A 14,063-nucleotide genomic window follows, 5' to 3' on the forward strand; every position below is an offset into this window, starting at 1 on the left:
TGAAACTGTTCTTAGCCTGAAGCACCACTTTAGCTAATGGGGCCTCCCGCTGCCGCCGCGCCGCCGGAGCACGATTTCTGTTCTCATCTTGAAGCAAATTTCTTAACCCGAGGTACTATTTCTGGGTTAGCAGAGTCTGTAACCTGAAGCGTATGTAACCTGAAGCGTATGTAACCCGAGGTACCACTGTATTTTTTTTTTACCCCAACGTGCATCACTCTACCCTGTTTACACTGAACTGCACTTGCCATTTTACCACCAATTCATTCAGTTTGGGAGGGGTCCTTTTGGAGTTATTCAAACTCTCTTTTTGTTTTAATGACACTGAACAATTTTGTATCATCAGCAAACGGGGCCACTTCACTGCACACCCCTAAACCTATATCATTTATGAACTAATTAAAAACACAGGTCCCAGTACCAATTTCTTGGGGAACTCCATGTTTGCATTTCTCTCCATTTGGAAAACTGTTCACTTATTCCTCTCTGCTTACTGCTGCTTAACCCATTTCTGATCCACAAGACGAGCTTTCCTCTTATTCCATGACTGCTAAGCATACTCAGGAGTCTTTAGTGAGGTACTTTGCTGAAAGCTGTTTGAAAGTCGAAGTATGTCATTTGGCTCAACTCAAGCTATATGCTTGTTGACATTCTCGAATACCTAATAGATTTGTGAAACAAGATTTGGCCTTGCAGAAGCCATGCTGACTCTACTTCAGCAAGTCTTGTTCTTCTAATGCTTGGTTATTTTTTATCTTTAACAATACCATCGTAAAGGTAAAGGGACCCCTGATCATTAGGCCCAGTCGTGACCGACTCTGGGGTTGCGCGCTCATCTCACTCTATAGGCCGAGGGAACCAGCGTTTGTCCGCAGACAGCTTCAAACTGCTAGGTTGGCAGGAGCAGGGACCGAACAATGGGAGCTCACCCCATCGAGGGGATTCAAACTGCCGACCTTCTGATCGGCAAGTCCTAGGCTCTGTGGTTTAACCCACAGCGCCGCCCGCATCCCTAATACCATCCTAATACCATCCTACATCAATACTAAACCTTGATCACCAGAGGGTCACCATTATCCTCATTGTTCCAGGCATTTCTGATGGAGAAGTTTACACTGATTAGTGAATCTGATCTTATCATAGCATATGCAATTCTAAAAGGATTGTGTTTTACCTTGCTTTTGTTACAGAAATAATGCAAAATAAATGCAACTGCTGTTAATGAAAATATAAGCTTTGGAGACAAATTACATGAAATCCTAAATAAAGATTTAAGTATTGAAATTTAAGAGGCAGGCCTTTCAAATTTTCCACTCTAGTTAATATGATTTCTTCAGGTAAATTAGCTTGAAGCGTTAAGAACATCCCTGTTTTACTACAAATCATTATTTCAATTTGATGCAAAATGTCATGGAGATTTCTAGTTTCAAGATCACATATTAATATGACTCAGTGGAAATGTACACAGTAAGCTTTGTGCTTTCTGGTGTTTTCAAATTCAATTATAATCAAACAGCCCTAAAAAGAGACTTCTTTCCTAGTGTAGATTTTTATTACCAAATGGGAAAGATTCTTATGATTCAGAGAATACAAACGTGAAATTTTACTTAAAATAAAATGTCTCCTAGTGTTAGTAGGGCAGCCTTTCCTCTCGGTTTGCATATCTGCTTGGCAGGAATGGTTGGTTATTGGGGCACAGATAATAATCACTTGCTTCTAGCAGGCAGCTATGCTTACAGGAAATGAGGGATGAAATTTGAGAAACCTGAGGAACTTCTTGCAAGGCCTCAGGAACTCTTGAAGTGGTTCAGACCAACCTTCACCAACCTTGTTCCCTCGCTTGGTGAATCATTCTCATTGTGCAGTTATTTGGCTGAATGTCACCCAGTACCTCACAAAATATTGCCTTTGAAGGTGAAGATTTTGTTTAACTGTACTTCATACCATCCTTTATACTAATAATTAATCCTTCCCGGGTGGCTCCTTCTGTAGCCAAAAGCACAAGCCATACACAAGAGCAAGGTACAGAAGTGCAGAAAAACTTGAGAAAACAAATTAGGAAGGTAAACACACAGAAAGCCCAGTGAGGACATAGCATGCTCAATGGCCATGGAATGTTGCCTGGCTTCGAGGAAAAAACAATGTACATATCACATCTGTTAAAAAATAATGGCTGGAATGTATTACGGCAGTAACAACACAAACATTTGAATGTATGACAGCATCAGAAAAGTGACGTACAGAAGTAGTTGGCTGCTGACTGCTAAATTCTGATATCCTGCTGTGGTCCTCATTGAGATACAAGGACAAGCAGTGCCAGGGTGGATCTACACAGAGGGGGAAAATCCTGCTATAAATAAGTCGGAAATTAATTCATTGTAACAAAAGAAAAAAAGTTATGTAAAAATTGCATAGAAATTTTATTTTGCTCTCTTGTGCTTTCTGGTGTTTCGTGTTTATAATACATCCAAAGCTTTTTTCTTTTTCTTTTTTTACTAATGTAGCTGAGTCCCCAGAGTGAAAAGTGGGCACAAACATTGTCCTTGCTTTAGATCCATATTATATCATGGCAAACATAAATTTATTTTGGACATTTAAACTGATGCAGAGAGACATTTTCAATACTGTTCCAAATGTATTTTATTGCCTTACAGGACAAAGTGGATCTTGGCGAGTTGATGTTTTCACTTTGCTATCTTCCAACTGCTGGTAGACTAACTATTACTATAATAAAAGCTAGAAATTTGAAGGCCATGGACATAACAGGAGCATCAGGTAGGAATGTTTTTTCATTCTAATTTTAATGTACTATTTAGAAAGTAATCATGCAAGTTTAGCATATGCCCATCCTAGCATACTCTTTCCTTTGAGTACTATAAATGCAGTAGTTTGTTAGCGGGGGAAAGTATACTTGATCCTGAACCATTTCATCAGTATTTTTCTGTACTGAGGTAGTGGAATATCCCAGAGGCACATTCCTTGCAAAAATGTGCAAGGGGTCTGCAGTGATCCTCTTTTAAAACATTGTCAGCAGTACTTTGTTACACAATTAATCAAAAGTATAGCCAGGCATCAGGGATAAAATAACTCTGCAGAGTAGAAATACATCCCAAACCGACCTGAAATTGCAGGTAAGACACGCACTCCACCCATTACCAAACTACATGGCTGTTTTAACTGGGGTAGAAAAACCACCCCAGTTTATTTCCAATGCTTCTTGCAAGCATTTGAGTTGGAGGAACCACACATTGTCATCATATGTACTGAAGAAGGGCAAAACTGTCATTCTGCCATCTACTTTGCACCATGATACGGTGGTCAACAGAGGGCAGAAAAACTAGACATCATCCTGCAGTACAGTGCCACTACAGGTTTTGACTGTCTCATTTTGGGTTGTGGGTGTGGCATATTTTATTGCATATTTCTAGTCCTTTAACAAATTCTGTATTTTAAATCAACCGTAGTTTTTAAATGGAGATCCTATTGGGGTTTAAATCTTCCCCCATGAATGAATAGTGTCATCTAAGACACAACAGAGAGCTAGGTTATTAACTGTAGAACATTGTTGTTGTTGTTTAGTCGTGTCCGACTCTTCATGACCCCAGGGACCAGAGCACTTTTATTTAAAATACAGATGACAAGATTATAAGGAAAAGGTATCAGAGAAACAAATTTGGTGCGTTATTGCTTTAAACTTGTGATTATTTTGAAATAAACCAGTATGCTTGTTATGTCCTTCACACAGATCCCTACGTGAAGGTTTCACTAATGTGTGAAGGGAGACGATTGAAGAAGAGGAAGACTTCCACTAAGAGGAACACCCTTAATCCTGTTTATAATGAAGCCATAGTCTTTGATGTCCCTCCAGAAAACATTGACCAAATTAACTTGTTTATAGCCGTTATGGATTATGACCGGTGAGATATCTGGACATCTCTTCAGACTAGTGACCTAATCAAATCGAATGACAGTAGTTGGTTTTGTCTTCTCACTGCCAGAGAGGAGAAACAAGATCTCCCTTTGACAAAAGAGCTGGGGATGAATGAATGGCAGCAGGGAAATGGATTTGGGTGGACTTAGAATGAGTGATGGACAGAGAGTGTAGGCAGTGCCGGATTTATGTATAAGCTAAACAAGCTATAGCTTAGGGGCCCACTTTCTTGGGGGCCCCAAAAAAAATTAAAGGGAAAAAAACCTGGATGTACAATTCCAAAATATAATATACTTCTTCTTAATTGTATTTCAGTTCAACAATTACTTTGATAAAGTACATATTTTGTTAAGTGCAAATGGCTTTAGATACCGATTAGGTCCATAAATTACCATATAGCATATATTCAACACAAAAAACAGCGGCAATTTGTTGTTGACAAAGGACAGCTGGACATATAAAGGGCCCCATTACCTTCAGTAGCTTAGGGCCTCATCAAACCTAAATCTGGCCCTGAGTGTAGGTTGACAGTGTGGCTGTGAGAGTTAGAGAGACCAAAGGAGAAATGGGATGAAGGAGATATTAAATTATATATTTAAAAGATTTTAGGATAGTCTAAGATAGCCATGCTAAGTTGGGAAACTGGAACTATTCAGATTCTGTATATAAAGACTGCTTGTTCCGCATGTTATGTTCCTTAATTCACATCTGGGTGGATTCTCAGATAAATATGTTTCATCCCATGCATTTGGTGCATGTGTAACTTGAGGTAATATAAGCCAGTAGGTGATAGCAGCAGGTATTTTGAGAGAGATCTGGACTCAGTAGAGCAGCTGTGGAACTGACTTTAGTAACCATTTGGAGGCAGACCCTTGTGAGGGACTGCTGGGAGTGTCACACTCCCCAACTCCTCCTTTACTGGAGTGCTTAAAAATATTGGCGTTTCGGACCAGTTAAGAGAGGTGATAGCCTAAGAACTTGTGCACATCATAGGCTGTTCTCTGGATCTGCTCATTGGTGAAATCTCGAAGGCTGGAAAATCAGTTAACATTGGGCAAGTCTTCTTTCTCCTCATTTGCCTCAGTTTGTGTGTGCTTTTTTGCCTCATGTGATGGGAAACCTTCCTGGTAGGCTGGAGGTATGATATCTTAAATGGCGCCTCCAGGCTAGGGATACACCAGAACCCAGTATAGATTTAGGTGCAGTAGCAAGGGAGAGGTGTAACACTAGCACACACATAGCATTCCTTTCTGGCTTCACCCAACAGAAGCTGCTTTGGTGGGTCCACACTGACAACATGTTCCCTAGAATTAGTGAAAATGTTGAGAGTATGAACAGTAAATGGGATTTTAATAATGTCATTATACCTTTACATGGGGCTTGCAGTTGTCTCCGCCTGCTCTAATTTATATACAATAATTAAACTTCCATTCCCTGAACACCAAAATACACATGCCGCTAAATAGGTATATGCCTATCACGTGAAGGTTTTTTTAAAAAAACAACAGCAGCAACTGTAAATTGCATCAGCTAAGGGAGGTTGATAATTAATGGGATCAGAACAAACGTGCGTGTGGGGGTGTTTATTTAACCCTTTCCTCCCCTGCTATGGAGTGAGGAATTTTCTGTGCAAATTTCCTCTTCATGCTTGCTCAGGTCCCATTAGCATTAAGTGCAAAAAGATACATTTAAAGCCATGTCAACTTGAGTCCTTAGCTGTGTTTCCAAATGCTCACCCTTGCTCGGAGAGGGTTTGAATTACACGGTTCCTGGATGTGAAATTTTAAGAAATAAATATTATTGAACCTTTTCACAGTGTAGGTCACAATGAGGTCATTGGAGTCTGTCAAGTAGGCAACGATGCGGAAAGCCTTGGGCGAGACCACTGGAACGAAATGCTCTCCTACCCTCGGAAGCCCATCGCTCACTGGCATTTGCTTGCAGAGGTAAGACTCCTTCGCCTGACACACTGCCTTTTCTATTATGCTAGAAGCTCTTAAAATGACCCTAGTGCTGGAGAAAACACCTTTCCCCCCCTCTTCAAACAAGAATCCATTTGCTTAGACTAAATCCTTTTAAGACACATCGGAATCCGGAAGCTTAAAGCAAGACTGATGTAGAGATCAAGTGAAATCTGATCCCGAGAGATTTTATTTTTAGTGCAATGTGAAAATACTTCCAACTTAAAGGTAAACCCATATATCATGCGTATGTTTTATAATATCTAAAACTTTGGGTACATACACCAGTACATCCTTGTGTACTGGATTACGTCTGTCTTTTACAGATGGTGGTGTCCACTGGATTACACATATGAAGAAACTACTAACAGGGCTTATGGTTATGTTTATATACAAGACAGAAATAATGATTTATTGTCTGGTAATAATGTAAGCCCACGCCAGTGTCCACAGGGATCTCAAATTATGTTGGAATTAAAAACGTCCTCAGAGTTCAGGACATGCAGTCGAAAGCTCTCCTCAAGTTACAATTAGATTCCTCTGTTTCTTTTGTCTTCATTTAGGGCCCTATTCCACAGAAATGTTATGCGGGCCTTCTGCGCATGGATGGCTGCCGAAGAGGCTTCCTCACTCTTTTAACCTATTCAGCAGAAATTTGGCATTCCTGTTGAACCCTTTCTTAGCCATTTTCTCAGGGGCCATTCCGCAGAGTGTCCAAAGGGGTAAAGACATCCCTTCAATTCCATTATTTAACCCTCACCCGCTTTCCCAACCCCAGAATACATTAATCCCAAACCACAAGATGCAAAACTTCTGTTTGTTAGATGGAAATGTACTTTTGTTTCTGAAGCTTTCTGTAGTTTGGATTCTAACATAGATACCAATGTCTATCTGTAACACCCATATTGTCATCTATACTCCTTAAATGAATTGCATTATTAGCCGTGTTGTTTCAACCCACATAATGCATTTTTTGAGATGCATGGAAAATAAAACATTTTATTGTGATAAGTATTGTCATAGGTGGAAAAAATGGAATTCCTTTGTTTTATATACCTAACCCCACTTTATATACCTAACCCCATTAGGTCAGTGGTCAAACTATTAGTAGACAGTTTTTGTTTTCATAATGTATGGATTACAATACAATAGTGATACAGAAGTTCCAGTAAGTTGTGTGTCATATCCCTTTTAACCATCAGTGGCAACTGCCCCCACAAAACCAAGAGAGCAGTACTGTGCCTCTGTGACTGACCACACCATAGATTTTAAAAATAACACAGGGCTTACTACACTACCCAAAACCAAAAGAGAACGTGTCTCAAGGTGCTGAAGAAATATATAATTGTGTGTTTGTGTGTCTTATTAATTTTAAAATGCAGTTGTACAGTAGGAAAAAATAAGGGGGGAAATCATTAAAGTACAACTGAACAAAGACAGATCTCATATCATTTTTCCTGTAGAACAAGATAGATAGATGAGGTATAAGACCAGGATGCAGAATTCAGAAGAAAAACAGGAACCTTCACAGACTCTCTTCACAGAGAGCCAGTGTGGTGTAGTGGTTAAGAGCAGTGGACGTGTAATCTGGTGAACCGGGTTCGCTTCCCCGCTCCTCCACATGCAGCTGCTGGGTGACCTTGGGCCAGTCACACTTCTCTGAAGTCTCTCAGCCCCACTCACCTCACAGAGTGTTTGTTGTGGGGGAGGAAGGAAAAGGAGAATGATAGCCACTTTGAGACTCCTTAAGGGGAGTGAAAGGTGGGATATCAAATCCAAACTCTTCTTCTTCTTTCCAAAAGTCAGGATCATGTGGAGCAGAGGGCTGGAACCCTTTGGAGGTAGAATTACTAAAAGTCCAAAATGGAAACCACACATTTGTAAACACGTCCGGTGTAGCTTGGCCTTTGGGCACATTTCAGAACAGCCCAACGTGTTTTGGCCAATGACTGTTTAAAGGTCTTCTTCAAGGGCTACAAAAACACAATAATACACCACATGAATAAAAAACGGAGTGCATATTGAAACTAGAGACTTTGGTGCCACGTGGGCTTAAAGAAGACTTGGATTTCCTTCCACACTTTGAGACATGCCCCTGGGGTTGTTGTTTTTTTTTTTCCACTGTCATGTTTAGAAGTGAAAGTCCTTGATATTTTTATCACAAGTTAACAACACCTGTGTGAGATTCATTAGAAAAGACGCCATTTGCTGCCTTCAGATAACAATTCCAGTTGCCAGTTAATGTGAACAGAGATATGGGCAGGCCATTTGTCAATTTAAGAAAGTATACATAGGCTCATACGCAATTTGTATATGTTCTTACAGCCCCTGAAGAAGTCATCACTTGGTGTGAGGAACCTATGGCCCTCCAGGTGTTACTGAACCAGAACTCCCATCAGCCCCGGCAAGCACAGGCAATGGCTAGGCATGATGGGGGTTGTAGTTCAACAGCATCTGGAAGGCCAAAGGTTCTCCATACCTTTGTAGGCTGAAAACACTTCGGGCTGTTGTGAAAATAAAATCCATACGTTTGTTCAACGTCCTGAGAAACACTCTCTTTTGGTTTTGGGTTCATTTTGGATTCTCTCCACTTTTTGCATTTCTTTTTCACTACAGTACAACAAAACTACAAGCTACTCCCACCCATAGCATTTTGAGAATTTGGGTCTCGTGGAATGAGTCATGCACTGAGTAGTTTTGACAATTGGAAACCACCCAAGTACGATTAAAGAAACAAATATAAGAGTTAGATTAAAAAGAATAGACAACAATATTAGGCCTATTCTAGTGGTTTAAAAACATTTGGTGAAAAAGCCTGTGGACTTCACTCTTCTCCAGGCACGCATTCAAATCGAAAGCAAATAAAGTAGGTTTGTGGTACGGCCAGACTTGTTGGTTTTATGACATGGTAGTCTTTTAGCAAGTTTTGCTATTTAGATTACAATTTGTTTGGCCTAATTCAAATTTGTTATATTTGCTTTGCAGCTCTGATCCTAAATGGTTTGAAAAATCTGAGCCCCAGGTCATCTCCCTTTGGGGAAGGCCGAATAAACTGTAGTCCAATTAGCAAATCTTGGAGAGAGACTTTCAACACAGCAGCAACACCTCATCTGGAGAAAAACAAACAAACAAACCACTAAAGCACTTTTTACATGGTATGCGGAGATTGTTATAAACCAAAATGTGAAATGACTATCAGACCCTTAATGGAAAATATGTAGACCAATACATCTTTGTTACCTTTCTTGAGAGTGAGGAGTTGGGTATTTTTGTCAATCTGAAAAGCCAGTGCATAGAATGTTCGATATTAATAATGGGCATCACTAAGTAAAAAAGAAAAATCAAAAATACAGTTGTAAGCCACAGTCATTCTGCTATTGGGAGCACTGTCTAGTCATTAAAAAACTTAGATGAAATATTTATATTCTGTTTGTGAATCCATATTAAGTTGTCAAATAACTGTTCCAAGTTTGTAGAATAAATCATTTCCATAACCATCACTTAATCTTGTCCTGTTAACCATATATACTTCAAGTTGGCATCTGCAATGTATTATTAGTTAAATCTTGCATAGTAATATAATAGAATTCGGATTTTGGGGTTGGGTTCAATTCGGCCTTCCTTTTCAGATTGGACCAAAACAGTTCTGGGATGTTGGGGAGCTGGGGATCTGTATTTTTCTTGCTTTCTGGCATGCTTGGGTACAACTGCGCATGCTTGCAAAAGCATCCAAGTCTGAAACATGAATTACTCCAAGCCTTTCCTATCGCCTACTGTTGCCTTGTTTTCTTTGGTAAAAATGCCAACAGCAGAAAGAGTTTGTAGCTCTTTCCTAGCTCACTACCTTCCTGATGGTATCATGAGGATTTCCACACAGCACACACGAAGCCGCATACTCCAAATTAGTATATTTTAACGAAGCCCATTCTAAAACAGGAATAGTTAAGAACAATAAAAGCAGTAAGAATTGCAAATTAATTTTACTCCCGTCATTTCCTCTAGCTATATATCTTTTCCTGAATAAAAGAAGAAAATAATGGCAATTATAGAAAACTCATAGTTTCCAATATGATACTGGGCAAGGTTCAACTAAGTTCTTGCATGCACAGAATGAGGACTGATTACAGAATGGGACTTTCCTCCTTCTCCTCACCCCCATGGACCTCCTAAATTTGCTCTGAAGGATTGAGGAACCTCCAGAACAATATTAGGGCACAGGGGAGGAGATGGGGGCAGCCCCACTGTGTGAGCTGGCCTCATTCCCCACATGTCTACCCCCCTTAGCACCACCTTGAATTCCACCCATTGGATGGAATTAGATATCTATGCAATTGGTTCCTTTTACAGCAGGCCATATGAAATACAGAAACTGTAACGGATTGTGCTGAAATGCATTGCAATTTAAAGCAAACTAAAGGAGCATTTTTTGTTATGCCATTTTTAGGCGCAGTATCTAGGATCAGAAGTCACAGATACATTTTTTAAAAGATTAATTCCTGCATCATGTAGCCTCCTCATAGCCCTCAAGTATAGAACAGACTATATCCATCCTGTGACAGTTTCACGTATATGGAATGGGTCTGTGTATCATTTACGTATAGGTGTTTGCCTTTTTTTAAGGAACCCTAATAAATATACATGTACTTACAAGGTTTCTTTGATGGCTTCTTTCTTTCTTTTTTAACATTTTACAGCTCCTGAGAGCAGGAAGCAAGTCCCTCATGGCCACACAGGTAAAAATGTTTACACAGAAAAAGATAGCTGGGGGCAGCCAACTTTTTCTATGTACAACTCCCCAGGAAGGACTGCATGGTATGGTGTACAGTCACTTCTTGGGAGCATTTTTAAAGGCTTTTTAACCTGCACAGCCACAGTGGACTTAATAGCTGATCAAATCAGCTGTAAAAGGTTTAAAAAGAAAGAAGGCAGCCCTCAGACCATCTCGTAAGCACTGTTGCCATATCCAGGTGTGTATCAGTTTGTAGATTATGTGGACAATTACATATATCTACATTCTAATCAACACAAGGGCTGGGGGGAGGGTTGGAATGGTTAGGTTTGCTTTTAAAAATCCATAGCGAATAAAGTTCCTCCCACCTTCCTGCTCCACCATTTTTGATGAACATGTTGGGAATTTTCTGACTCCCTCTGCTGCTACATGTCAAATTCCCAGGTGAAAATACAGAACGCTTCTCCCTGTTGGGATTACTTGAGAGGTATATTCATTGTTCTTTGCAGAAGTATTAACTGAATGTGAGGACTATAGTCACAGAATTAAGCTGCACGGAGTGTCCCATAATAATTAGCATTGGTAAATATTACTTGAGCTTGTCCTCACACCTGAGACCTCAGCCTACTTCCATGTTAAATTTAATGTTGACATTACCCATGGAAGGGTTTGGGACCCAAGACAGGATTTCAGCCTTCAAATCCTTTTTTTCCATTTGCAGTGAGCATGCATAAAAGTCCTTAAAAGTGGGATGAATCATGCCATCATTGAAAGCACTGGAGATTATAGCAGCACTTCTGAAATATTAGAGGGTAGGGAGAGACGGCAAGCCTACCTAAACTGCAGGAAACCAGGCTAAAGGAATCAGTGGGATACTTATTTTGGAGCTATCTTTTTCTCAGTGCTCAGTATTCAGGAACACTTAGAAGTACAGCCTTTTAAATATATATATATTATGGCTAATGAATGGGGAAGGGAGAAAAGTTAAAAGTAGGCATAACTTAAATTGGACCAAAGCAGGCAGAAACGTCCTGAGTTATCACACTGTTCTTTCGTTCTGTCAAGAGCAATGTACTATAAAATGACTGTACCTCAGAGTAAAATTGGAAAAGTAATGGCAGTGGTATTCATAAGGAAAGAATTCTGCCATACAGTCCATTTTTTAAAAAAATAGCTGCTTCTGTGAAAAACCACAACAGAATAATACTACATACAAAAAAAAAAAGGGGGAAAGGGAGAGCATTAACGTCTACTCTACTTTTGTTCCCCCTGTCATTAATAGTTGCTTCCTTCTTCATAATTGTGTTTTATAGTGCACACAAAAAAACAACAGTTGAAAGAAATAAGATGTGCCAAACTGAGGTGTGATATTAATGGAACTATGCATTCCGTGTGGTCTATCTTCAAGCATTGCATTAAAAGGTTGTTTCTAATACAGTGGGTTGGGCAAGGAACTGCAGCTGGAAGCAAGCCTGGGTCCTGCAATTCTCTCAAAGGGCCTCCATCTCCGTGAAGGGAAATGAACTGTGTACATCCAAAGGACTGTGATGGGGCCGTACTCAGGAAGGATGGGCAACACGGATGCACACCTCCACTGCTAAATAAGCTAACAAAAACCACGCGGACAAAGCACGTATAGAAGATGGACTGTAAGCACCCAGGCTCTTTTTTTCCTCTGTTTGTTTTCCATTTCCTCACTGTTTCTGTTTTCCTTTGGCCGCTGCAGAGGGAATACAGGTAGCTAACAAATGGAAACACGCCACGGTGTGCTTGTAGCTGCTTGGAAAGCTGACTGGCTTTCTCATCTTGCCAGATCTTGCTGTACTACTACACCTGATCTGAGGAGGAGGGAGTGGTAAAAACCATTGTGACGACAGCGCTCCTCGGGCATTCTGCATAGTTGTGATGCACACACTTTGCTTCATCACTTTCCACACGATGATTTAAATAAGTGCAGTGGTACCTCAGGTTAGGTACTTAATTCATTCCGGAGGTCCGTTCTTAACCTGAAACTCTTCTTAACCTGAAGCACCACTTTAGCTAATGGGGCCTCCCGCTGCTGCCGTGCCACCAGAGCACGATTTCTGTTCTCATCCTGAAGCAAAGTTCTTAACCGGAAGCACTATTTGTGGGTGAGCGGAGTCTGTAACCTGAAGTGTATGTAACCCGAGGTACCACTGTGTTTTAAAACAAGTGGGGAACCTCCATGGGTAGAAGTAACTAGCTGGCTCATAAATACACCATCCAATTCACCTTTGTGTGAACCACTAAAGAGGGCTGGTGTGGGAGGATGAAACACAGCTAGCTTACTAAGTGGTTACAAGCACACCAGGATACAAATCAGTGATGGGGAGCCCTCAGCCTTCCAGATGATGTTGGGTGCCCAACTTCCATCAAACCAGTCGTCATGCTCAAGGATTGTGGGAGTTGTAGTCCAGCAAAACCTGGAGGGCCTCAGGTTCTCCACCCTTGGTGCCCAGGCACATGACTTGGTAAACAGTAATCTGTATTCACCCATAATTATCTCTCAAACTTGCAATGTTTTGTTTGGTTGCATGCTGGATAGTCCTCCTTCATTTTTATTTTTATTTTTCTTATTTTAGGCTCATCACAAAAGTATGTAAAGAGATCTGTTGTATTTAAATATGACTTTGCTTTGATGACACACAGACATTGTACTATACTTTTAATATTTGTTGTTCAATGAGTAGTCCTGGTACATCTATGTTCAGTGTCTAATTTGGAGCGTAAACCCACATCCTTGTCAAGGCTTTGTTAGTTTGATGGACTTTTTTTCTCTTCGTTCAGTAGAGGTAATGCATGATTGATTTGCAGTAACAGTTTGAGGGGCGAAATAAATTTAACATTTCTTAATTTTATAAAAAAGTATAACATTCTTATAAACACAAGTAAAATGTACTGTGGTTTCATTTATATAGATCTAGTCTGTACGAATTATTTTGTTCTTAATAAAATGACGTAAGAAATTGTGCTATTGTAATTTATGCCTATTTTGTATTTATATATTAAAGTTGAAGTGAATGTTTAAACAGCCCACATTCAGTGCTTTAAAAGTGTTTTAATTCCATGTTCCCTGATAGCAACCTGTGGAGTAATTTTCTCCGAATCAAAGCCATAAATTAAGGCTGGAAGCAAAATAAGCAAGTACCATATGCAACAAGGAGAGGACAATGCAACAGATACATTATTTGGGTTCCCTGTTGGAATGGAAATCTGCAGGCTAAAACACAGTTTCTGCAGAGTTAAGTATTATTTCCTTAAGCACCACTGAGCAATTTAAGGGCAGTGTTGCAATTTGGTTCACCCACCCACCATGTTTCACATTTTAATTTTTCAAAGTGACAAGAGTATAATTTTCTTGTTTAAATGAGTAAGACTGACTTTCTATCTGCCAATGTTTGACATGTCATTCAGGGAAATT

General features: G+C 40.0%; 1 protein-coding gene and 1 long non-coding RNA gene across 9 annotated transcripts in view; one reads left to right on the forward strand and one right to left on the reverse strand.

Annotated features, from left to right (window-relative positions):
- The window catches only part of SYT9 (synaptotagmin 9), an 85,761-nt gene extending 72,139 nt beyond the window's left edge, over positions 1-13,622 (forward strand). The window contains exons 4-8 of one of the 8 annotated variants that reach the window (XR_014516827.1): positions 2,655-2,775; positions 3,746-3,917; positions 5,748-5,877; positions 6,456-9,047; positions 12,060-13,622. Coding sequence is in view for 3 of the 8 variants with exons in the window: in XM_083464577.1 (XP_083320703.1) it covers positions 2,655-2,775; positions 3,746-3,917; positions 5,748-5,877; positions 6,456-6,563 (531 nt within the window). In the remaining 5 variants the exon portion in view is untranslated. Of the gene's footprint in view, positions 1-2,654; positions 2,776-3,745; positions 3,918-5,747; positions 5,878-6,455; positions 9,393-12,059 lie in introns of those variants that run through there. The other 7 variants (XR_014516828.1, XR_014516829.1, XR_014516830.1 and 4 more) reach the window with 7 other exon arrangements.
- On the reverse strand, positions 8,195-12,883 carry LOC310689205. Its single transcript, XR_014517401.1, has 2 exons — positions 12,813-12,883; positions 8,195-12,584 (listed from the first exon to the last, which is right to left on the reverse strand). It is a non-coding gene; the product is annotated as an uncharacterized lncRNA (long non-coding RNA).
- Positions 13,623-14,063: the final 441 nt, after the last annotated feature.

The sequence above is a fragment of the Podarcis liolepis genome (assembly GCF_965112155.1).
Source record: "Podarcis liolepis genome assembly, chromosome: 1".
Lineage (NCBI taxonomy): Eukaryota > Metazoa > Chordata > Lepidosauria > Squamata > Lacertidae > Podarcis > Podarcis liolepis.